Source organism: Mus musculus, chromosome 3 (genome assembly GCF_000001635.26).
Source record: "Mus musculus strain C57BL/6J chromosome 3, GRCm38.p6 C57BL/6J".
Lineage (NCBI taxonomy): Eukaryota > Metazoa > Chordata > Mammalia > Rodentia > Muridae > Mus > Mus musculus.
This window is the reverse complement of record NC_000069.6, coordinates 103,947,266-103,971,208: the sequence shown is the minus strand read 5'-3', so window position 1 is coordinate 103,971,208 and position 23,943 is coordinate 103,947,266. Positions and strand designations below refer to the sequence as shown.

At 38.7% G+C, this 23,943-nt stretch overlaps 2 protein-coding genes and 1 long non-coding RNA gene across 16 annotated transcripts in view; 1 reads left to right on the top strand and 2 right to left on the bottom strand.

Moving 5' to 3' along the window:
• The window catches only part of Phtf1 (putative homeodomain transcription factor 1), a 39,381-nt gene extending 36,282 nt beyond the window's left edge, over positions 1 to 3,099 (bottom strand). For 3 of the 9 annotated variants that reach the window (NM_013629.2, NM_001163469.1, NM_001163468.1), the window contains exons 1-3: positions 2,422 to 2,951; positions 2,079 to 2,154; positions 1,399 to 1,455 (exon numbers count right to left, since the gene is read on the bottom strand). In NM_013629.2, coding sequence (NP_038657.2) covers positions 1,399 to 1,455; positions 2,079 to 2,123 — 102 coding nt within the window. In that variant the 5' untranslated portion in view covers positions 2,124 to 2,154; positions 2,422 to 2,951. The other 6 variants (NM_001163467.1, XM_006501126.4, XM_030252459.1 and 3 more) reach the window with 6 other exon arrangements.
• Phtf1os (putative homeodomain transcription factor 1, opposite strand) lies at positions 2,893 to 6,673 on the top strand. The gene has a single exon (NR_030676.1). It is a non-coding gene; the product is annotated as a putative homeodomain transcription factor 1, opposite strand (long non-coding RNA).
• Positions 4,571 to 23,943, bottom strand: part of Rsbn1 (rosbin, round spermatid basic protein 1) — a 52,549-nt gene continuing 33,176 nt past the window's right edge. For 2 of the 6 annotated variants that reach the window (XR_001783685.2, XR_003954314.1), the window contains 6 exons: positions 17,435 to 17,572; positions 16,962 to 17,104; positions 11,039 to 11,206; positions 9,628 to 9,736; positions 8,594 to 9,049; positions 4,571 to 6,635 (listed from right to left, as the gene is read on the bottom strand). Coding sequence is in view for 4 of the 6 variants with exons in the window: in NM_001356556.1 (NP_001343485.1) it covers positions 8,597 to 9,049; positions 9,628 to 9,736; positions 11,039 to 11,206; positions 16,962 to 17,104; positions 17,435 to 17,572 (1,011 nt within the window). In the remaining 2 variants the exon portion in view is untranslated. Of the gene's footprint in view, positions 9,050 to 9,627; positions 9,737 to 11,038; positions 11,207 to 16,961; positions 17,105 to 17,434; positions 17,573 to 23,943 lie in introns of all 6 variants that reach the window. The other 4 variants (NM_172684.3, NM_001356557.1, NM_001356556.1 and 1 more) reach the window with 3 other exon arrangements.

The window sequence follows — 23,943 nt, the reverse complement described above, 5'->3', positions numbered from 1 at the left end:
TGTTAAGAGGCATGGAAATAAGAGGTGAGAACCTCTAAATAGGAGGGTTCTTATTCTGCAGCAGGAAGAAAAATCCTTTTAAACCTGGACAAAACACATGGATCTTTAGGGATCACAAGGTTAGAGGTCACAAAACAATATCAAATTCCCAGTCCAGCCATTTCTATTACACTATTGATATGGCTTAGCAGCTCACAGAACAGACAAGACAGTTACAAAATGAAATTTGGAGGGGTTATTCATCTGAACCCCATCCTCAGTTAATGAAAGGGAGGACACTAGGAAATTGTGAAGTTAGTTGTGTCTGTTTAGCTCAAACCACCTTTTATGTGACTGGCTTATAAAGAAATATACCCTGAGAAATGGTTAATATATCCCACCAGAGACATTTAGAGGTCTAGTCTGATCAGTGTAACTTAGAGAAGTAAAACACTTTTAGGTTGTACTTACCCATGTTTTTAAAGTGTTGGTAAAGGTCTGCACCAAATCTTTTCAAAGTCCTAATCCAAGAATGTACTGGCATTTAGAAACGATTTCCAAGGAAGAGATCCTAAATCTAGACTTACGTTCTTTTCTTTGGGCTTTTCCTCAAGGCAACTCAGCAACTATTCAATGACTAATTTGTACAGACACCAGTGTTTCTCTTTCCCATATGATGACTTAGATACTAAAACTTAATCTTCACCTCTACTATTACAAATCAACCAACTGGCATTCCAAATTACACAGCAGTTTTCAGTTATTTGGTGAACATGAAGAAACTGAAAGTGGTGCTCAATCCTAAGGGAACTTACCCTTAGGTAACCTAAAAGACCAAGACGTGCCTCTAAACCAGGAGTTAAACATATATACTATATACATATGTGTCTGTGTGTGTATATATACACATATACATACATATATGTGTGTGTGTGTGTGTATGTATGTATTTATGGGGGGCAAAGACTAGATGTAGGCCAAATATAAATTTTATTTGGCTTGCATAGTATAGTGTTGATAATGATTATGAGGAGGAGGAGAAAGAGGACAAAGAAGACAGAGAAGAAAAAGAAGAAAAAGAAGAAGAGAGGAAGAAGATTACTACCCCCTTATAAATGTGGATATTTCTTTTGTTAAATGTGTTTATTTTCAGCCTCTCTCCAATAAAAGACTAGCAAACTGGATCTGAACTGTCATATGGTAAAAAGCTGACCAGAAATAAGAAGCCACTCTTCAATTTCCCTGGGACATTTGCTGCTGAGGCCACATATCGACTGTCCTCTATCATTACCCATGCGCTGCCGGCTTCCTTGTAAGACTCGGAGGGTAAAAGAATGCATACTTGGTGGATAAATGCAAGTGTGATCCTCTCTTCTCTTTAAAGCAGTAACAAAGCTAGAATCAAAGAAATCAATTTACCTTAATCTGAGTCTGTTCGATTGACTTTTCCCATATCTGCTGATCATATGCTCCAATCTGAAACAAGGAGCAGGCTATTTAAATGATGCAAAGGCAATCTTTGTATCTAAGTCAAACCTCACAAGGCCATGAATCTATTAAATATGGTATCTGGAAAGTGGGTTTCTTACATATTAAGTTCATATTCCCCAGGGATGTTTTAAAAAAAAAGAAAGAAAAAAAAAAAAAGGCTGAATCTAAAAAGTGAAAAAAGCAACCCTCCAAATATTTTACACTAAAGATCACCTAAAATTCCACTCCCTGAAGAAAGCATCAATGGGAATCAGAGAGGAAGAAAAGGTAAGGAGCAGCTCAATCAGACGATAGTAACAATCTGAGCCATGCAGATAAGGATTTCATTCTTGTCTTTATAAAAAAAAAAAAAAATTAAAAGACTGATAATTTGCAAAAGCAAAGCATTGTAGTAGTTCGTGTATGCTGCCTTGAGAAAGGTGACTTACAGCTCACTTCCTAGAACCTAAAACTGTGTTTATAATGACTTTGCACATCATTTTTTATAATTATGTTGAGATGTTATATAAGAACATGTGATATTACCAAACTTAAGGAAAGTTAACAATATTCTTTAAGGGAGTTTTTTGCAGGGAGTATGGTTTACAAACAAAAACTACTGTTGTTACCTTCTTCTGATACCATGATATAGCATCTCTCTCATTTGAGGCCATCTGTGTCTCCAGCCAGAGAAATGGGATCTCACTGAAAACGAAGGAAATATCTCGGTAAGTCCAGTTGTTTCAGGTCATTGTCCCGTTTGGGGGTATGGCTTAAAATCTGCTTCTCTCAGTCTCTCCATTAGCTAGCTGCTCTTACTCAGGGTGTTCGCCAGAAAGAGGTGGGGGGAGGGGGAAATAGGCGAAACAGCATCCGAGAAGCCTCTGCACCACCCAGCACAAGAATGGATGCGGGGACAGCAAGTACCCGAGCTGGCCTCCCGCGCCCTCTGCCTCCCCGCGGCCGGCTCACCTGGTGCCCGCTGCCAGGCAGGCTGCCGGCCGGGCCCCCGCTGCTCAGTGACCCCCGCCGGACCGAGAGGCCGGGGGCGAGGCGGCGGGCCCGGCAGGCCGCATCTTCCCCCAGAGGCCCGGCCGTCCGCCTGGCCGTTACCATGGAGACCGCGGCGGCCAGCCCTGCCCCGGAGGCAGCCCAGCGTCCTGCGCCGGGAGGAGCGCAGCCTGCAGCCACAGACGCCCGACCTAGGCGGCCACAGAACAGGCCATGGGAGAAGCCAGGAGCCAACTGGGGAATGAGCAGAAGGAAGCGGGAAGGGTGCCTTCGCCAGCCACCTCGGCACCCGCAAGGGCTGGGTGCCCGGCTGGAAGCCAGCAGACGGCCCCGGGCCGGAGCAACGGCGCGCGTCCTCCGTGAGGGACGGGCCGCAGCTCCACAAGCTCTCGATGCGATCGGCCGCTTCCGCCTTCCGGCTCCGCCCCCGGCCGCCTTCCCGCCGCTCTGGCTGCCCGGAGGAAGAAGCCGACAGCCGCCTCGCGTGTAACCCTCGACGCTTAACGGAAAGTCACCTCAGAAACGACCCTCCCAGTACCCGTCGGTCCCCGGGAGGCTGGTCCCGATGTTCCAGAGGTTCCTGTGCGGGTCTGTAGCATTTAGCGTGGTGTTTACTTCATGTCCTTGTCTCCTTTGGGGGGACGAGACTAGTGCAGGGCACGAGCCTTCGCTCGAGTTCTCCGTTCTTGTTGGATGGACAAATGTTGGTGAATTTGCGCGGCCTGGAACGCGGACAGGCTGCCTGTGGCCCAGTGGTTCCTCCTTCGGCTCTCGGCAGCTCTGGGACAAAGGCTTTCTGCTGCCCACACAACACTAAGGGGATGCACAGGGCTCGGACTGCACTGGGACTTCCCCCAAATCGGAGAAAATGGCTGTTTATAGTGATTTAAAGAGAGGTCCAGAGAAAGGGCAACTGCACTCTAATGTAAATATAAATATGTATACCCACAGGGTTTCTAAGCTGTTCTTGTCTCTACACATTTGTGTGCACCTTAGTGGTTTGTTTCCAGGGGCCACTGTCTTGAACTTATTAAAAGCTAAGTCCTTTCTTGCCCTAGGCACTAAGCATTTAGTTGATGTAAGGCTAAAAATGGGTAATAGTTACCACTTAGGCAGTCTCCAGCCATTAAAACAGCATCAAATGAAAGTTATCCATACTGTGAAACGACTAAAATGTTAACACCCATAGGAATTATTTTTAAAAATTGCCTCACCCATTGGCAGTGATCCCCACTGTATACCCCTTAACTGTTCAGGGTTAAATAAAAAGCTGTTGAGCCTTAACAGCCCCTTCAGTGCTGCTGGACAGTGGAGCTCAAGGCAACAACCAACTCATTTTGGTAAATGACCTCAAAAAATTACTGTTAAGACCTAAATTTAACACTAATAACAAAAGCATTTGGCTTCATTGCCAAACACACGAGAGGTTTTCTGGGCTGTGGCTGTACTTTGAGGAATAGAATTGGTGGTACAGCTGCAAATTATTTTTCAGGAACCCTGGTAAAAATTTTCAGTGTTTTATTAGGATGCTGCTGTGTAAGGCCAAGCTTTGAACCCCCCAAAAAACATTCAGGCCCCAGCTCCCAGTAATGAACTGTCATTTTAGGAAATTGACTTAACAAGTCTGTTTTCTCACCAGTGTTGTGGAGATAATTAACCCCCTCCTATCTATGAGAACTGATGAAATACTGAGACCCTTCTAAGACCTAAATGCTGTCAGGACAGGCACTTCAACTACAGAGTTCACACAAAACTTAATGAGGAAAGGGATTCTCTTGTCTCCCATACTCCATCCACATCTGAAAAGTAAGCATCTTCATTATTATGCCATGCATCGTCACAAGCCTACGGCTGCTCTAAATGCAGGTAACCAATTTTAAGCAGCAATAAGGACAACTATCACAAATAAAAGCTTCATTTTTCTTCAAAACTAGTTGTACCTCAGTCTGGGTATCTCTGACTTTTTCTTTGGCAAAGAAAAGTCCATGATTTTCTTCTAAAGCTTAAAACTAAAATGGCAAAAAGAAGGTGAGTAGATGGATGCATGTGTGTGTGGAGAAGACTAGTACTCGACAAACAGGGTGCCAGCAATGACAACTCCCATGTGCTATTCATTTTGAAACATCAGTAAAGGACAAATCAGACTTTGTTTATTAAAAAAATACTTTACAGGAAAAAAAAGAAACCTATGCATTCCATTGTCCTACTTTACAAAGAAATAGCTTAACAATTTAACACACTCAGACAGCTACAAAAAAGCACTGTGTTAAAAGAATTATTATTCACACAAATTTGAGATTTAAGACTATCCATTAAAAACCTTTTAAAACACTTGTTAATGTCAATAAACAAACTAAGGCCACACAAACGCAAATAGTCCGCCAGGCAAATTAAACATTTCATCTATATGCAAAGACCTCTTAGATAAATTAAAGCCACAGGAAAAAAAGTCTTAGCTGCCAATCAAAATGAAGTTTAGTCACAGAAAACACTATTACATGAAAATTTACAACGTGTGATAGTATTACATAAGTATTTCTTTAGAGAGAATTGAAAAGTGCTATATTTTAAGAGACGGTGGTCTCAACTACATGCACAAGTGGATCCTAAAAAATGTATGGAGATTTTTTAAATGGAAGGCCATAATGTTTATGGATACTTGCTTTTAAAGCAACAGACTTCCAGGACGAGGATAAGTCCTTTATGCACTTAAGAAAAACACTGGTGATGTGTATCTCCTCTACTTGCATGACCAGTAAATACGGCTACAGACTGTCTTGAAACATGAAACTTAGCACAAATGTGAGCCTCTGGCATGTGCTACTGAAAGGATGAAACAGATTTATTAGAAAAACACAAACTCAGTAATCCTAATTATCTTTAATAGATGCAAATAAATTTAAAAGGCAAATACAGATGAAAATATAATGGGCTAATATTAATGATAAAGGATATATTCACTAGGAACATATTTTCGTGGATTTTGGAGTCTTGTTCCTATATTAACTTTCCTTCTAGACAATATTTATACAGGGGAAAAAAAGCACTAAGCAAAAGTTTCTCAAGTCATTAGGTGAGATCTTTATGCCTGTTAAGACTGATATATCATTTCCTAAAGTTTAGCAAATTATTTAAAATAAGCTCTTTTCCCCATACAAGAGCTTGTAGTATTTGTGAACTAATAGTCCGACTGTTTCTGAGGGCGCAGGGCACTTTCCAAAAGTCTTAGAGTAAAAATCATGTAAAACTGTAAGTACTGAATAAGCAAAGTACAATTAAGACTAAGAATTCATTTCTCAAGAGTTAAACTTTGGAAGAGGGAACCAATATAAAGGTTATTATTATTGCTTTATGAATTTGGGACATCTCTCAGAATCGTAACCCTAACTCTTATCCTATCTTGATAATTATAGAATGACCTCTGGGACAGGGGAAGACTTATTCTTTTTAATGGTTACCATAAAATCATTCTATTTGCTGTTAGGAATATTTAATTTACTAGGTTCTTTCGATTAGCATATTTTAAAAATATCCCTCTGATCCATAAACTACTAAAACTTATAGCCACATTCTGCAAGTAATCTCAAGGGCTGGCACAATAGATAACATACCAGAAAGGAAGATCAGCTTCAATTTCAGTTACAACTTCACTGCCATCGCTATTTTACAAATCAGAGGATACCAGACCATGCCTCACTCCACCAACCAAATAGTTTAATGATTTAGAAAACTTGCGATCATTTGTATCACTCAACTAGGACACAGTTTTGAAAGCAGCAGGAAACTCGAAGCTTCTGCTTTTATATTCATCAGTCTTTAAAGCATGCTATCAAAATCTAATACTCACGTAGGACATTCAGGATTTCCAGGTACATTACTAGCTAAATGTGTCTTTCCATTCTATTGCAATCTAATATACAATGACTTCATTAGTACATGATTTTCAACATTTTTATATTCTTTTAATATGTTTATACTGGAAGTGAGGGTAGAATGCTTTGTAAAAGGAAAATGGAGATTTGCGTTTGATTGTAGGTCTTTGCAGATCCGCTGGTTCCTGAGTGATTGCACAGTGCTGGCTGTCAGGAGACAGTCTCCTTGTGTATTAGTAATGACCAGCTTAGATGACAGGATGGCATCTGCTGGATGGCAAGTGGGAGGTGGGGAAATCGGATCTTGGAAGACAAGAAAAACAAAATAAAACTTTTTGCGTTAACAACTTTTTCTCTTCATGATTATTTTTAAAAGCAAATGTTGCCTGAGAAGAATTTTTCTTTGCACAGCCTGGTAAAGCTCTATGAAATTCTTCTGGACAGAAAAAAATAAAAATAAGAAATAACCCAAACCCATTCATTTTGTGATATGCCCCTTTTCTCCACAAAATAACAACAAAAAATACCCTCAAAGGTCCCTTAAAAACTAGTTTGATAAACTAGAATTTACCCTAGAATTTATACACAGGATTTAAAAACACCCCTGTAATAATCACATTACCTTTCATACCATTCTAATTACCTTATTTACAAAGATAACTAAAAGCAACATCACTTCCAATTCATAAATGGTTTACATTGAAGTGTTTCCCTATTTATTTGTCTTCATCCTTTGTAACAGAGAATACACACATATACATATATATAAGGAATAATACAGATTCTAACTAATCACTGTAGTATTTGCTGATGGTTACTTTTCTATCGGTTTACACAGTGACCTCTATACTTTGCTAATATGCATTTAACTACACAACAATATTGCACAAAGTAATATTTATATAAGATTTAACCTATTTCAGAATATTTTAGAGAAAATTCATATTTGATATTTCCAAAGATGCAGCGAAGTTTCCATGGTGACAGACATAACAAAGCAGCATCTTTTTCTTTCGCCTATGTTAATGCAAATAACTCAAATCTCACCATCCAGGAAAAAAAAATCAAATTGCACTGTAACCAGGTAGATACAAGAATCTGGTCTCAGGTGTGGAGAGTACTCTTCCTTTAGTAAACAAAAGGCCTACCAAGTTGATAACTAGAGAAAGGATAATGCATAGCACATGAACATTCCAAAATAAGAGCCACACTACTTGGATGAAGGAGGTCTGTTTGAAAAAGGGAAAACAAAGTAAATATCCAGACACTAAGTTTCAGCCTACCTGAAACTAGGATGGAAGTCTAATGCCTGCTATTAGAAAATAGCAACACTGAATAACAATGAACAAACCCAGGTATTATTAGCCTGATAAAATTGTAAAGTGTTTTCAAAAGTAGATGCCAAGTCACAAGAATAGTTTCTCCTTAGTTTGATGCTCAGCTGTGGCAGCCCTCATCAGTAAGACTGGTGCAGTTCTCTAACTTTGATATGAGGATACTAGGAAGCACAACAGGTCAGCATTATCTCTCCTCCTCAAAACAGCCTGTATAGTTAGTAAATATCCTAGAAAAGATCAATGAACCATGGATCATGTATAGCCAATGTTTAGATTTTTGTTTGTCATCTTTAGAGGTTTGTTTAATTGAAGTAGCCACTGGGTTTTAAATAACAGACACAAAAAGACGGCCTGGATCAGAGAATGCTGTGTTTCCTCTTTTGCTGAAAACCAGAAGCCAGAGAGTTTTCTTTAGAGACCATGTCTTCTTTGTGGTTAGAACTAAACAACTCACTTGTCCATGTACCAGATGCAGGAGCCTTTCCTGCAACCAAATATCATTTTACTGTGGAAACTAACGAGGTGCCATGAAGACACAAGTATTAAACCATAAATCTGCTTTCTACCACATAAAGCAAATATGGCAAGAGACAAGGAAAGATAAAATCAAGGGAAGTAAATACCAAGTAAGAACCTGCTATTCCAGAGAATTCTTTTTTTGATTTGAAGAAGAGATTGAATTGTAACCTCACACCTTAAAACAGAAAGTAGCAGCAGACCCACTATTACATACTGTACTAACGATACAACTCTTAGCTTTGCATAATCTGTGTAAAAAAGATATGCTTGACATTTGTGGAATGTCATTTCTCTTTATAGAATTATAGGCAAGATTTCTCCAATAAAACTTAACTTAAGCCAGTTATAAAACTATAACTTCACATCAAAATTTAAAAAAGTTAAAAAATGTGTTTGAATATGTACATGTCACACAGGAGTGCTTGGATGTGCCTGCAGACTGTGTTGCTGGTCAGAGTCCAGTCTGCTCTCCACCTTGAAAACTGGAAGAGGCTGAGTCTTCAGATCCTGTAGATGAAGTTCTGATGGAGGTGGGAAAGACGGTGAAGCAGTTGTCAAAAGCTGCATCTCTGTGCATCTTTCCTCAGATTCAGTTTTTATTCTCACACACTGGGAGTCAACTTCTAAACCACAATCCATGTTGGAATTGCTCTCTGTGTTTTGAGCGGTTTCCACAACAGGGTGGTATTGTTTAAGCCTTATATGCCAGGCTAGGCTGCATACTGCTGACACTGTTTTGAACTGATGAATGACATTTCTAGGGATGAAGTAGATATCATTGTCGCAAAGCTGAATTCTAGCATAGCGAATGCCTTCTCGCCTCATTTGGTTTAGTTTTGCTTCATCCACCCACTGTACACACTAAAAAGAAAGGCAAAAAATTACATAAAGCCTTAAAATGTAATGATTCAAACAAAATATTTTAATACACACAGGGAAAAAGAATTGTAAACTATGTTAAAAGAAATCAAAGTTAAACAGTTTATCTTGAGAGACTATAACTACTGGAAAGCCTTTTCCACACATTTTAACCTTCTTAAGTCATAAAATACTGCCTATGGCCATATGAAATCAGTACATCCTTGAAAAAGCAACTAAATATCAGTATCTTTACCACACATAAAGGTAACATTTAATCTTCTCTTTCACATCTTGCTCTTTGACATTTTGCAGTTGAGGCCACAATATAGTGAGGTTACCAAGTGAGACTGCTTATGTCAGAAGTAAACAGCTGTGTCCTCCTTACCCATCTCAGACACACTCTCCATCGCAACAATTTTGAATTCTAGAACCACCATACTCTAACACACACAGAATTTAATACAAATAAAAGTTCAATTTACTGTCCGCGAAACCAATGATAAAATACCTAATAAAATGGATCTAGATGTAGCTTCCAACGTCTCCCTCAAAGGGTAATGAGAACCCAAGACCATTACCTGAGAAACTGGAGGTTCATGAAGGTCTAACTGAAGTCTCTGTACAACATCAGTAAAATCCTCAGCATGAAAACAAATCACATCTTTGGTTATGCGAGGCTGATCACTCCTAATATTAATAAAACAAATTTAGGGACTAGCATCACAATGGAAAATGGCAATTTCAGTTTTCTTGTTTCTAGAATGCTACCATTAGCAAATAAGTAAATAAAATGCCTATCTCCTAAGGAATAGATTATACTTGCTTCATAATCAGTTTTCAAAAAATAAAAGCAAATCAATAAAATGTCTTTTAAACAAAAATCAGGACTGGAGAGATGGCTCAGCAATTACAAGCACCAGCTGCTCTTCCAGAGGACGTGGGTTCAATTTGCATCACCTATATGGCAGCTCACAACTGCAACTCCAGTTGCAGGGGTTCTGGCACCCTCACAGAGATACATGCAGGAAAAACACCAATGCACATGAAGATAAATATTTTTCTACTAAAAATCAGGTAAGTTGTTAGAAAAATCCAGCAACTCTTCTGGGTATTGAACACTAAAGATGTAAGGAAATATCTACATATCTATTTTAACAACGAGTCAAAGGTAGAAGTAACCCAAACACTTATTTAGTGGGCTAATCTATGTATATGTCTGTGTGCATGTGCAAGTACATGTGTGCAAAATGAACTATTCTTGGCCTAAAAAGGAAATAAAGTCTGATACTTGTTATAACACAGGTAAACTCTGAGGGACATTATTATAATAGAAATGGCTGAGTCAGGGAAAAAAAGCAAAACAAACAAAAAAACCAAACTGGAACTGCCAGAAAGCCTTAGTGAGTCGTGATGGTGCTTGCCACAAAGCCTAAGCTCATCCCAAGACCCAGAAACAACTCCTAAAAGTTGTCTAATCGCAACACAATTGCTATGGCACACACCTCACAGTCACAAAAAATAAGTGTGATCAAAAAAATCCCCTTTTGCCACTATAATTTTATATTATGCTTATATTTGTGTATGTGCAGGTACATGTGTGTATACCAGAGTGCGGTCAGGTCTAACAGCAAGCACCTTTAATCCACTGAGTCACAATCGCTCACTAGGATTACTCTTTTTAAAAAGGATAAGAGTAGAGAGAGTTCCCATTTCTATGAGACAGAAATGGCAAGAGAACGCAGAGTAATGGTAACCATGAAGAGGGATGAAGAAGTGAACTGTGGGACATCAGGTTTCAGTTTGGCAAGAAGAAAATTCTAGAGCACCGTTTCATCAAAGTGTGGCTACACTTACGCCATTAAAATGTTTACATGGTAAACTATGTTATGTGTATTTCACCAAAATTTAAAAATTGGTTCCTGATCTTTTAAACAGAATCCACATTTTCTTAGACATTACTTAACCCTATATTTGGTTCCTTGAACTTACCATTCACCGAATTGTACAGCCTTCAAAACCCCAACAGCAGCCGTACTTTGCCAGTCAAACCCCTGACCTACATGATCAGCATGAGCTCTGGTCCTGTCTTCAAAGAGGACTTCTCGGGGTTCACTTGTCCGAGGTAGGTACTGGAGATTTTTAATTTCATTCATTGATCTATAGTTGTTTGGTTGTAAAACAAGGGAAGTAAAAGGAAATAAATAGCAGTAAGGTAAAAGGGCAGATCTGCTATAATATTAGCCTTAAGTGAGTACAATGATGTTGATCATTAGCATTGAAGATACTATTAAAATTATTAATGATTTCCTCCTTTTCCCTGTAGACTATACCTTTATTAGGCTCAAATGAAGAAACTGAATGCATGAAATTCCTCTAGACAAGGACAATATTCCAGGCTTAGACTATATGTACGCTTCTTTACCTTTAGTCAAATAACCCATTTACAATTCTCAAAGCATTCTACCAGGACTTAAGATTCCAGGCAGCAAACGGAACAGCCAGCTGATCTCCTTCCGCACTAAATGGAGCTACTATGGACAGGAGAAGGGAAGACAGGAGAGTGGACAGAAATATACATGAAATAGAGTTAGGCATGAGAGATAGCTATTGATAAAAAAAAGATGGGAGTTTATTATATTCTGCTTTTATGTGATCAAACACTTCTAAATTTAACAATCTAGTGAGGATAGTAAAGGAAATGAATTAGTGAATTAGCAATGCCAACAAACTTTTGCATGATGGAAAATAATCACACTGTCTTAGACTAATAAAACTGAACAGAGAACGTCAAAAGACTAGACTACTAGACTATCCAATAAGGAGTCAACAGGAAAAAGGGCAATGGACCTTGGAGAAGCTCAGGTCAAAGGAGGCAGAGGCACAGGAATGATATGGGACAAAACCTAACTGAAACTGAGAAAGGGAGATGATGACTGTGGTGGTTAGATGAGAAAGGCCCCTGGGGGCTCATATATTTGAATGCCTGGTCCTTAGCTGGCAAAACTGATTTGGAAAGGATTAGAAGGGGTAGCCCTGTCATAGGAGGGTTCAAAAGCCCTGCCCAGGCCAGTCTCTCTCTCTAGCTCTTTGCCTCTGACCTGCAGATCAAGATGTAATGTATTCCTCTCTCACTTGTCCTCACAGCCCCTGACTTTTCATCAGGCAGGCATCAGATCATTGTCTATGTGATCTGATCTATAATCTCTAGAGATCGAGCTGGGTGAGGCCTGTGGAATTACAGTAGGCTCATTCCAACTCTCAAAGCATTCAAAACTAGTTCAAAAGGAAGCATAAGCCAATGCCTGCTACATCGTGGATTCTAATTAACAGTATAAAAAGAAATCTGCATAGAGGAGTCCTTTGGAAAATTTCCAACTCATAAAAGAGTTTCTTCTATTAAGTATAACCAGGTTCAAGTATGATGCCTAGAACTTCTAGAACCATCTAACAAGCAAGCACAAAGCTAATATGAGCACAAAAGCCTAGGCAAGAAGAGTGATTAGCAGAGAATGGAAATGATCTCGATCTTTGAGGCTGGTATTTAGCTACTGACCATATGGTACCCAGAGATAACCTTCCTTCCCAGACTTCTTGAATTATGGAGTAACATTTTTTTAATCTCGTTAATCCCACTTGAGTCAAAATTCTTCTTCTTCTTTTTTTTTTTTTTTTTTTTTTTTTGGTTTTTCAAGAAAGGGTTTCTCTGTGTAGTTCTGGCTGGAACTCACTCTGTAGACCAGGCTGGCCTCAAACTCAGAAATCCACTTGCCTCTGCCTCCCAAGTGCTGGGATTAAAGGCATGCGCCACCACTACCCGGCAGAGTCAAAATTCTTTATAGCCATAACCATTCTCATAAAATTCAGCTGGAAGAAAGGAAAAGAACGGGAAGGAAAAGGGGGGGAGGGAGGAAAGCAGAGAGGGAAAAATGGAGAGAAGGAAACTGACTCTTCATATCGACTTTGCCCTCAGAATAGCACAACGCAGGATAACTGGGGACCCCATTTAATGCCTACTTTTGTGCCTATTCACTCTAATGTGAAGCCTGTCTACTGCCAGGCTGAATGAGATAGATAGATAGATAGATAGATAGATAGATAGATAGATAGATAGATAGATAGATAGATAGATAGATAGATAGATAGATAGATAGATAGATGGAATCTCCAATAAGTATAAAGATGTACTCAAAGTATGAATGGGTCACCAAAGAATAACCAAACTCCTACAGATAGCATACTGACAAACAAAATTCACAATGATGACATTTAAAAATCCAAAAGTTAGAAGATAAAATGTCAGGTAAGTGTTTCCAAATAAAACCAAAGAGGTCTATACTGTTACTGACTAAAGGCACTTAGAAACTGAAGAGACTGTCAGTGGTTAAGAGCAGTGGCTGCTCTTCCAGAGAACCTGGGTTTGGTTTCTAGCACACATGGCAGCTCGCAACTGTCTGTAATTCCAGTTCCAGGGACTCTGACACCCTCACACAGATGTGAATCCAGGCAAAACACTAATGCAGATAAAATTTTAAAATTAAATATATATTTAAAAGTTAGATATCCAATACTGGAAGGATATAATAATAATTTAAAAAAAAAAAAAGTTGGACAATGGTGGCATACTCTTTTAATCCTAGTAATTGGGAGGCAGAGGCAGGTGGATCTCTGAGTCAAGGCCAGCATGGTCTATAGAGCAAGTTCCAGGACAGACGGGGCTACACAGAGACTCTGTCTTAAAAACAAAAGAGAAAAGAAAGAAAACAAACATGAAAAAAAAGAAAGAAAAGAAAAAAAAAGGGCTCTTAAATCAGGAGTGCTATTCTTCCATGAATAGGGGAAAAGAGGATGGAGGGAGGGAAGAAAGGGGCAAGAGGAGGCGAGGAACACAACACTGAACAGGGAAAATTAAGCATGTTAAAACTTCCAGAAATGAAAACAAACAAAAATTGTTAAAAGGGCTATCCAGTGACAATAGTTGGAAAAATGCATCTCCATACTCCAATGAAATTATCAATTAAATTTAATGACAGAAAAAGAAAAATTCAGAATATACTGACTCAGTAATATCTTCCATTTCTTAGAATAATTCATGAAAATGTGTTTGAGTAAGTAAAGGAAATAAACCTAGAAAAACAGTCTAGATAAGCCACCAGCTTAAGTCTTAGGTTTGCAGAGTCTTCTAGATGAGCTGAACACAGACAGACCTCCAAAGGTGCTCGTGGTATATACAAGAAAGCTTAAAGCTCATCTTATAGCCCAGAGAAACAGTAATCACAGGAAACAGCAGAGGCAGGAAAGGTTAGCAGAAAGTGGATAAAGAGACTGGAAAATGCAAACTACAGAATTAGAAAAGAATAATTCTGCAGGTAGATTACAAGAATAAATTCAGCTAGATAAAAAAATACTAAATTTACATATGTTTCAAAGTAACTAGAAGAATGGGAAGATTTTCAACATTAAGAAATATGAAGTGTTTGAGGGAATGGAAAAGCTCCGATATGACCATTGTACATGCATTGTAGACATGTATCAAATTATCACAATGAGCCTCATAATACTACGATGAGTTTATTAAAAAGAAAACCAATTAATAGTATTACAGAAACTCTAGAAAGATTTCATGATGGGGAGAAAAGATGGCTCTGTAGGTAAGAGTACTTGCTATGTCAGCATGAAGACCTGAGTTCTGACCTCAGCATCCACATAAAAAGCCATGCATGCCACACTCATACATGTAACCCAGTGCTATGAGGGTGAAGAAAGGAGGATCACTGCGGCTTACTGGCCACTAACCAGCACTTTGTTCACTGAGACCCTGCCTCAAAGGAATAAGGTGGAGAGTAATAAATAAAACAGGGCATTATACATTCTCCTGTCGCCAATGCTCATACACATGTGCATACACCCACAAGTACACGTACAAATACCATACTCGTACAACACATGTGCATACATCCACAAGTACACTTACAAATACCATACTCTTACAACACATGTGCATACACCCACAAGTACACGTACAAATACCATACTCGTACAACACATGTGCATACATCCACAAGTACACGTACAAATACCATACTTGTACAACACATGTGCATACACCCACAAGTACACGTACAAATACCATACTCGTATAACACATGTGCATACATCCACAAGTACACGTAAAAATACCATACTCGTACAACACATGTGCATACACCCACAAGTACACGTACAAATACCATACTCGTACAACACATGTGCATACATCCACAAGTACACGTACAAATACCATACTCGTACAACACATGTGCATACATCCACAAGTACACTTACAAATACCATACTCTTACAACACATGTGCATACACCCACAAGTACACGTACAAATACCATACTCGTACAACACATGTACATACATCCACAAGTACACGTACAAATACCATACTCGTACAACACATGTGCATACATCCACAAGTACACGTACAAATACCATACTCGTACAACACATGTGCATACATCCACAAGTACACGTACAAATACCATACTCGTACAACACATGTGCATACATCCACAAGTACACGTACAAATACCATACTAGTACAACACACATATAAAGAGAAAAAAGAAAAGAAAATACATGCTGAGCAAGTATTCTATCGATTGAGTCACATCCTCAAATCCCATATAGTTTTTAAGTGAGGGTTTTCATGGATGTCTTAAGTACCTGAGGCTATGTTAGCTTAAGTAGCATTCTCCTGTGAGTTTTAAGCTCAAGTTGAAACTAATCCACTAAAACTCCCTTTTGAGCTCTTAACTGTTTCTTTTTTTAATTATTTATTTTGAGACAAGATTTCAATATGTAGCCCTAATAGCATGGAACTTACACTGTGTAGACCAGAGTGGCCTCAAACCCAGAGATCCGCCTCCCTCGCCTCTGAAGCTCCTGGATTAAAGGTGTATAACACCATGCCCAGCTTAATTTTAAATTGCTATTTCCATTTTCAGTCTCATTGAACAGCATTTTCTAAAATGAAATCTTTATTTGTTTTATGTGTATGAAAGAGAAAGTAGCATCTGATTTATCACATTATCACAATTTTATACAATAGCAAAATAGTACATGCTTCTCAGCAAATCATGTTTTCCTACTGTGTCATAATAAGATATAATTAAAACAGTCCCGAGTCTCAGGGAGGCCAAAATGTATTAAGAAACAAAAATAGTAAAAAGATCAAGGAACCATGTTGTAAGGCCAGAGATAGAACCAATTAACTTGTTCTACACTCCACAAAGATGATTTAAGGTAAGTTTGGAAGCTTTACTAAAAACCTCCTAGGCAAAGAGGAAGGTGGGAGATGGGGCATTCCAAATAAAATTATGGGCTGGAGAGATGGCTCAGCGGTTAAGAGCACTGACTGCTCTCCCAAAGGTCCTGAGTTCAAATCCCAGCAATCACATGGTGGCTCACAACCACATCTGATGCCACCTTACGGTGTGTCTTATGACAGCGACAGTGTACCCACATACATGAAACAAATAAATAAATCTTAAAAAAAAATACAGTGCAAGAGCAAAAAGCAATAGGAGACAATAGTTTGGAAATAGAATTTAGTAGCTAGGAAAGACTGAAAGCTGACTCAAAGGTACTATAGGATAAAAGTTTTGTATAGACCACACTAAGGAGAATGATAGTTTATCCTACAGACAGTTAGAAGATAAAAGTTTTAAGAAAAATCATTTTTTCAGGATACTACTGACCATATAATAGGTTATCTAAACTAGGCAACTGACAACATAAATTTTTACCTAAAGGAATGCTTCAAAAATCTAGACAAGCTTCAAAACCAAACTCAGGTATCAATCATTTTTATAAACCATCTACTAAAGAGAGTGATTTTGCTGATTTGAGCACAATTAACTTTTACCGTCGTCTTTTGAAGGGTGACTTTGGCATATCTGCTGTAGGGATCATCTGTTCTCCTGGCCTCACCCACATTATAGGCCCGTCATCGCTCTGAGACCTACATTGTAGCTGGAGGCTGGAAAGTGTACCCCAGGGCAAAGTCATCTAGAAACCAAAGAAATTAAGTTACATTTAAAAGATTTTAGACTGTTTACATATTATCTCCCATCCAAATAAAAATACTAAAAGCCATTTCACATGTGTATATGAAGAAATAAAAGCCATATTGCAGAGTAACATGTTAAAAAAATAACTGAAATAGTCAATAACAATACTTTTCTAAACATTTCTATACGAACTAGCATATAAAATTTAATTTTAGTAAGCAAGATTAACTGAGTACTCTAATTGTATGTGTCTCTGAAATAATGATATACTGAAATAATACTGGAAGTGTCTACTGAAAAAAGGTTAATAGTCTAAAGAAACACTCACTTTCAGAAATGGTGATTCTTCTAGCATATCTAGGAACTCTGGGAAATAATCACCAACTTCTTCATCTACTGCTCCAACAAGACTTATCTGCCGCATAGGACCTGCTCGGTAGGTACCACAGCAATATGTCCTGTTGACCTGAGATGCAATGAAAGAGAGGGGAAAGGTTTGAAGTGCACTATAAAGGAGAACTGAGAATTGTTTCTAGTATTAGTATTCCATCTACATACTAAGGGTTCAATGGTCAGTTCATTGGACAAAGTTAACCAGTCACCCAAACATTGTGATATCAGCCACAAACAAATATTTCAATGTGTAAGTCTGCCCACTAGTTCACTACCTCAAAGAAAAGCATTAAGAAAGATTTCTTTAATAATTATTTAATTTTAAAAACACTTTTTATTTTGAAAAGACAGAATAAACAGTAAAACTGGCAGGGCAAAGACTACCATAGCCTCAGTAACCCTTCATGCCCACTATATACTCCTCAGCTTAACTTGACTCTAAGACAGATATCAAGCTATTGCACTACTCTTAAATTTACTTAATTCAAATATCACAATATTAATAGCACCCAATTTACAAGCAGCTCAAAAAATATAGAAAGCTAATTGATGTGACATGGATAAAAATAAAGTGCCTCTTCTTGTTTGAAAAGAGAAAGAAAGAAAAGGTAAAGGGAGGATGGAGGAGAGAAAGGCAGAAGGGAACTCAACAAAGTTTATTTTCATCCACACAGAAAAGCTTCTTGCCTTATTAGGAGCTTCACACCTTATAAGGTTTACACTTTTGTGAAGACAGACTAATACTGTCTTCAAATAACAGCCAAATCGTTAAGATTTTTATTTAGTGGCATAACCGTTAACAAGTTAAACAAACATGCTATACAATTCAAGTACATACTTTAGTGTCGGTTTCTAATTCCTGTGTTTATCAATTCACCTCACTTTTTATTGACTTTTCATGTCAATGCAACCCAAAACAAATCAGTAATGACAGCCTACAGATAAATGAGAAATGTTTTCTAGTCATCGGTTGTCTTAGTTTTCTTCCAGGCACCTTCCTCTAGTTGCAGAGTTGGCCTATTTCTCATTCAACATATTATCTATGGGTGTTTCAAATTATAATGTGAATTTATTACACATACTCTCTGCATTCTGTATCTAATTCTCTATATGGAAATTGTCCCTCAGAGAGTCTGTAAGTACGACTTCTCTCAGCCAAGCTGTAGACATGCAAATGCAGGCCTATGACACCGAGCACAGAGCCTATGACACCAAGCTCAGGGCCTATGACACCAAGCTCAGGGCCTACGACACCAAGCTCAGGGCCTATCACACCATGCACAGGGCCTATGACACCGAGCACAGGGCCTATGACACCAAGCTCAGGGCCTATGACACCAAGCTCAGGGCCTATGACACCAAGCTCAGGGCCTATGACACCATGCACAGGGCCTATGACACCGAGCTCAGGGCCTATGACACCATGCACAGGGTCTATGACACCGAGCACAGTTTCTTCTCAGCTTCTTCTCTACTCCTAAGCTTATTTATTGTTGTGGGACTTTTGTATTTGCTTCACAAGGCAGTGCTAATCATTTTCTCAATTCCCTTATTAGAAATTTATAAACCTTTTCCTCATCCCTTAAATAACAAATTTTATCCCTCTAAGTAGTGCCTTAATGTAAGAAATAATCATTTCTTATCTAAATGCAAAATATCTCAGAATCACAGTCCTGACAAGAAGGTTTCCTGACAAGAAGGTTTCCCAAGAGCCATCTTGCAGAAGGATCTCCTAAGGAAAAAAACACTTCACCATTCAACTTCCCTTTTCTAAATGCTTCATAGTTCCATTAAGCTCAAACTCTTCATGGCTGATCAAGTGCCTTCTGAACGATTATTCCAAAAGAACTATATGATTTGCCACATTTTAACACACACACACACACTTTAATCTTTGTTCACTTCCAATTTTTGCATGTTGTTATTGTTGACCATTATAATTTTAACTTAACCATCTAGGTAACTAGGTCAATGAGAAGACAGATCTAAACAGGTTTCCATGTAAAGAAATCAAGTCTATGAAAATCACAGGTCTTGGGCAAATTGGATTTGAAGTTATAACTAGATTAAGATAACCCGTAACAATACGGGTTTGGGAATATAGCTCAGAGATAAGAACACTTTACTGGCATATGTGAGGTCCTGGGTTCAATCCCAGCATTTAACAAAAAATTAAAGACATCTCAACCTCCTTGCTCAGATAGATCTTCCATCAGGGTCTATCCAGATGAGTCTGCCTGGTCCTCCCCTTGTTGCACCCTCAGCAAGCCCCAGTACCTAGACCTGCATATCCAGTATTCCAGCCTAGTCTGGCCACCCTTACTTACTGGGCCCTCAGCCTCCAGGTTCTGATCAGGACATACCCTGCTCACATAATCCCCCAGGCCCTTCATAAGATATATTCAAACCTGTCTGCCCAGCCAGATCCTGCACATCTTGCACCAGGGTCTTGCCAGGTAAATATCCACCTGATCCTCCCCCCTATGCACTTTTCCCAAACCCCAGATTTACCCCCAAATCCAGACTTGAACCAAGACACACATCCTGGATGCTCCCCAAATCCCCTTGTGCATCTGACTTCATGCCTCCTAAGCCACACCCACCTTTAGGACCAATCTTACCTATATATCCTGTGTTCTGCTCCAACATGCTCTGAAGTCTACATGCTCAGATCTCACAGCAAAAGTACAAACAATATTAAAGATCAAGACAGTATTTCTTCCCTCCCACCAAAATCCACCAGTCCTGTAGAAATGTTTACCAATGAAAAATTTTTAGATGAACACCAGGACACAGAATTTAAAAGACCAAGTTTAAATTTTAAAAATTCAAGGATTTGGACTGGAGAGATGGCTCAGCGGTTAAGAGCACTGACTACTCTTCCAGAGGTCCTGAGTTCAATTCCCAGCAACCACATGATGGCTCACAACCATCTATAAGGGATCTGATGCCCTCTTCTGGTGTGTCTGAAGACAGCTACAGTGTATTCACATAAAATAAATCTTTTTTTTAAAAAATTCAAGGATTTAAAGAAGACAAAAAGAAACAGCTCAATGAACTTTTAAAAAAATAATAAAAGATACCTAAGTGATGCCCAAGAAAACACATTATTTTTGCTCAAAGGACTAGCTGGAACAATAATAAGCCAAGAGAATGAAATTAAAGGGAGACAAAACAGAAAAGGAAAGAAATCTGTCCCTGTTTGCAGATGACGTGATAGCAGGCGTAAGAGATCCTAAAATTTCTACCATAAAACTTCTAGAAATAATCGATCATTTTAGCAATGTGGCAGGAATCATAATCAACTTTCAAAAATTAATAATTCTTCTATACACCAATAACATACAGAGGAAAAGATCATGGCCCCACTCCCATTCACAACAGCCTCAAGGAAATGAAAATATCTAGGAATAAACCTAACCAAGGAAGTACAGGACCTACACAATGTAAACTTTAAACCCGTGAAGGAAAAGTAGAGAAAGATACTATGAAAATGAACATCCTGTCAAAAGCCATTTACAGATTCAATACAATCCCATCAAAATCCCTGTCTCATTCTTCACAAAACTTGAAACACTCCTAAAATTAAATGGAACCACAAAGGACTCTGGATAAGCAAAACAATCCTAAGCAAAAAGAACAATGCTGGAGGGCTCACCATTCCACAGCATGGTGCCAGCACAGAAACAGGAATGTAGACCAATGGAACAAAACAAAGACCCAAACATGAGTACATAGATCTACAATCATCTGATAATTCAACAACATTGCCAAAAACTTATACTGGAGAAAAGACAGCATTTTCAATAAATGGTATTGGGAATACCAGATGTAGGAGAATTAAGTTAGATCTGTATCTATCAACTTGCACAAAACTAGCTTCAAATGAAGCAAAGACCTAAATATGAAACCTGAAGTGCCTACACTGCTACAAGAGAATACAGGCAGCACCTACAGGATATAGGTATAAGGAAGAACACTCTAAACTGGACATGAGTTGCCCAGAAACTGAGACCAACAAGTGACAAATAGGACCTCTGCATAGCTTCTGCACAGCTAAAGAAACAATCTAATGAAGAGCAACCTTACAGAATAGGAAAGAATGTTGCCAGCTGAACTAAAAAAATAAAATAGAGTAAAAATAAAAGACCCATTTAAAACATGGCCTTGGAATCTCTGAACTGAGTTCTTAAAAGAATAAAAATGGCTTTAAAAAAAAATCTCAAAAAAATGTTCATTGTACCTAACAGTTAAGAAAATGCAAATCAAAACAACTTTGAGACTTTTTCTTACCCAAGTCAACATGGCAAACATTAACACAACAACCAGCAACAAATGCTGGAGAGAATGTAAGAAAGAGGGAACCCTCATTTATTGTTGATGGGATTGCAAACTGGCAGCCACTATGGAAATCAGTTTCGAGAATCTGCAAAAACTAAAATTGAATGTATCATATGACCTAGCTAGAACACTCCATTATTATATACCTAAAAAACTAGATATCCTACACCACAGATACTTACTCAGACATACTCACTGTCACTCTGTTTACAATAGTTAAGGATAGAAACTACTTAACCGTCCCTCCACTGATGAATGGATAATGCAAATGTGGTATATACACACTATGGAACACTCTTCAGCTGTAAAGAAAAGTGGAATACTAAATCATGAAATTTGTAGGTAAATGGATAGAACTAGAAAATGTACAGTGAATGAGGTAACCCAGACCCAGAAAGAGTCTCTCATTCGTGGTTTCTAGTTTCAAATGTTCAGATATGCGTAGTCTGAATAAGAACCGCCCCTATAGGCAAATATTACTTGAATGTTCAGCCATCCGCGAGTTCAGCCACTTGGGAGGGCCAGGGTGCCTGGGGTGTGTCTGTCTGACTGTCTATGTGTCTGGTGTGTGCCTGTCTGTCTGTCTGTCTGTGTCTGCGTGATCCCTGCTGCCTGAGGATCGAGACTAACAAATCTCAACAACTTCTCCAGAACCATGAATGCCTTCATGCTTCCATGCTCCCCACCATGGTAAGAATAAATTTCTGAAACTATAAGCAAGTCATGCTTTCTTTTATAAGAATTGCTGTGGTCATGGCATCTCTTCACAGCAATGGAACACAGACTAAGACACATACATAACCTCAAGTAACTACAGAAGTCAGGAAAATAAAACTTAGATTGGGGAGGAGACAATAGAGCTCTGCATACCAAGGTAAAAGTGATTTGAAGGGGAAATGGGAAAACGAGTGCTTCAATTAGGGACAGGAAGAAAGATAAATACAGATGGAGGGAGATGGGTAAAATAACAGTAAGGATGTCTGGAAAACTCATAAGACATTATTGTCTATCTGCCTAAAATTACATAGAATTTATATGTGCTAATATATTCTGATAACATAATATATAATATTACTACTAACATACTAATATGTATGTTTACATATATAATTTAAATTAAAATTTCCATCTGGGCTGACGATGCTGCTTTCAAGAGCCATAAACTATGTAACAAAAACCCAAATATCAGGCAAGATTCCTTCTGATTTGCTAGTCATCACTGTTTAAAAGATTCCTAAAACATTATAAGCTATTGTTGTTGCCCTTAGTTGCCTCCCAGAGGTAGAAGCTAAATTCTTATGGCTGGACTGTACTCTAGTAATAGGTCCTAGAGAGTCAGAGATACACCATACCTGAGAGACTCATCCCTTCCAGAAGGCTCCATGGAAGATTCCAAGGAAGGGAAGCAACAAACAGTCCTACCTGGTTATGACACCTCTAAATTACAATAACCAGTATGGCCCAAAATCCATAATGGCACAATAGTGGCACATATATCTTGTCAGTAACCATCAACTGTAGGCTTAGACTTCTTAAAACTTATTTTTAATAAGGGTTTTTAAATGTTTTGACTCCCCTTTTAGCCCATCGCCCAAAGATAGGGGGAAAATATGGTAAATAGAACAAGGGGGTGTGGACCTGTTTAGAAGTAAAGTAGTTCCTTGGGGTGATTGCAATCTCCGTTTGTCAGAATACCAGTAGTTCAGTTCAGTAGTGTCAGAATAACAAACACAAATCAGCAGCAGTAGCATGATCCAGCAGAAACTGCCAAGCATCCACTAAATGGCATGAGTCATTTGGAGCGACCAGGACCAGCCAGGCCACCAGAAGTTCTCTGCTGTGCCTCTCTCAACAACGTGAAGATCAGCAAAGATGAAAACAATGGAAGACCAACAAAGTGTTGCAAAGCTAGCTATACAAATGCCCCATTTATTGTCCATTGGGTCCTATTTATACTTTCTCCAAACAGCACATGTCCTCCCACGGATCTTGCCTCAGCAAAACACCAAGTGAGTCTGTATCACCTCACATATCCAGAAACTTCCTTCCACTTCAATCAACTCTCTAGTTGGAATTAAGGCCTGTTCAAAAGGAGGAAAATCA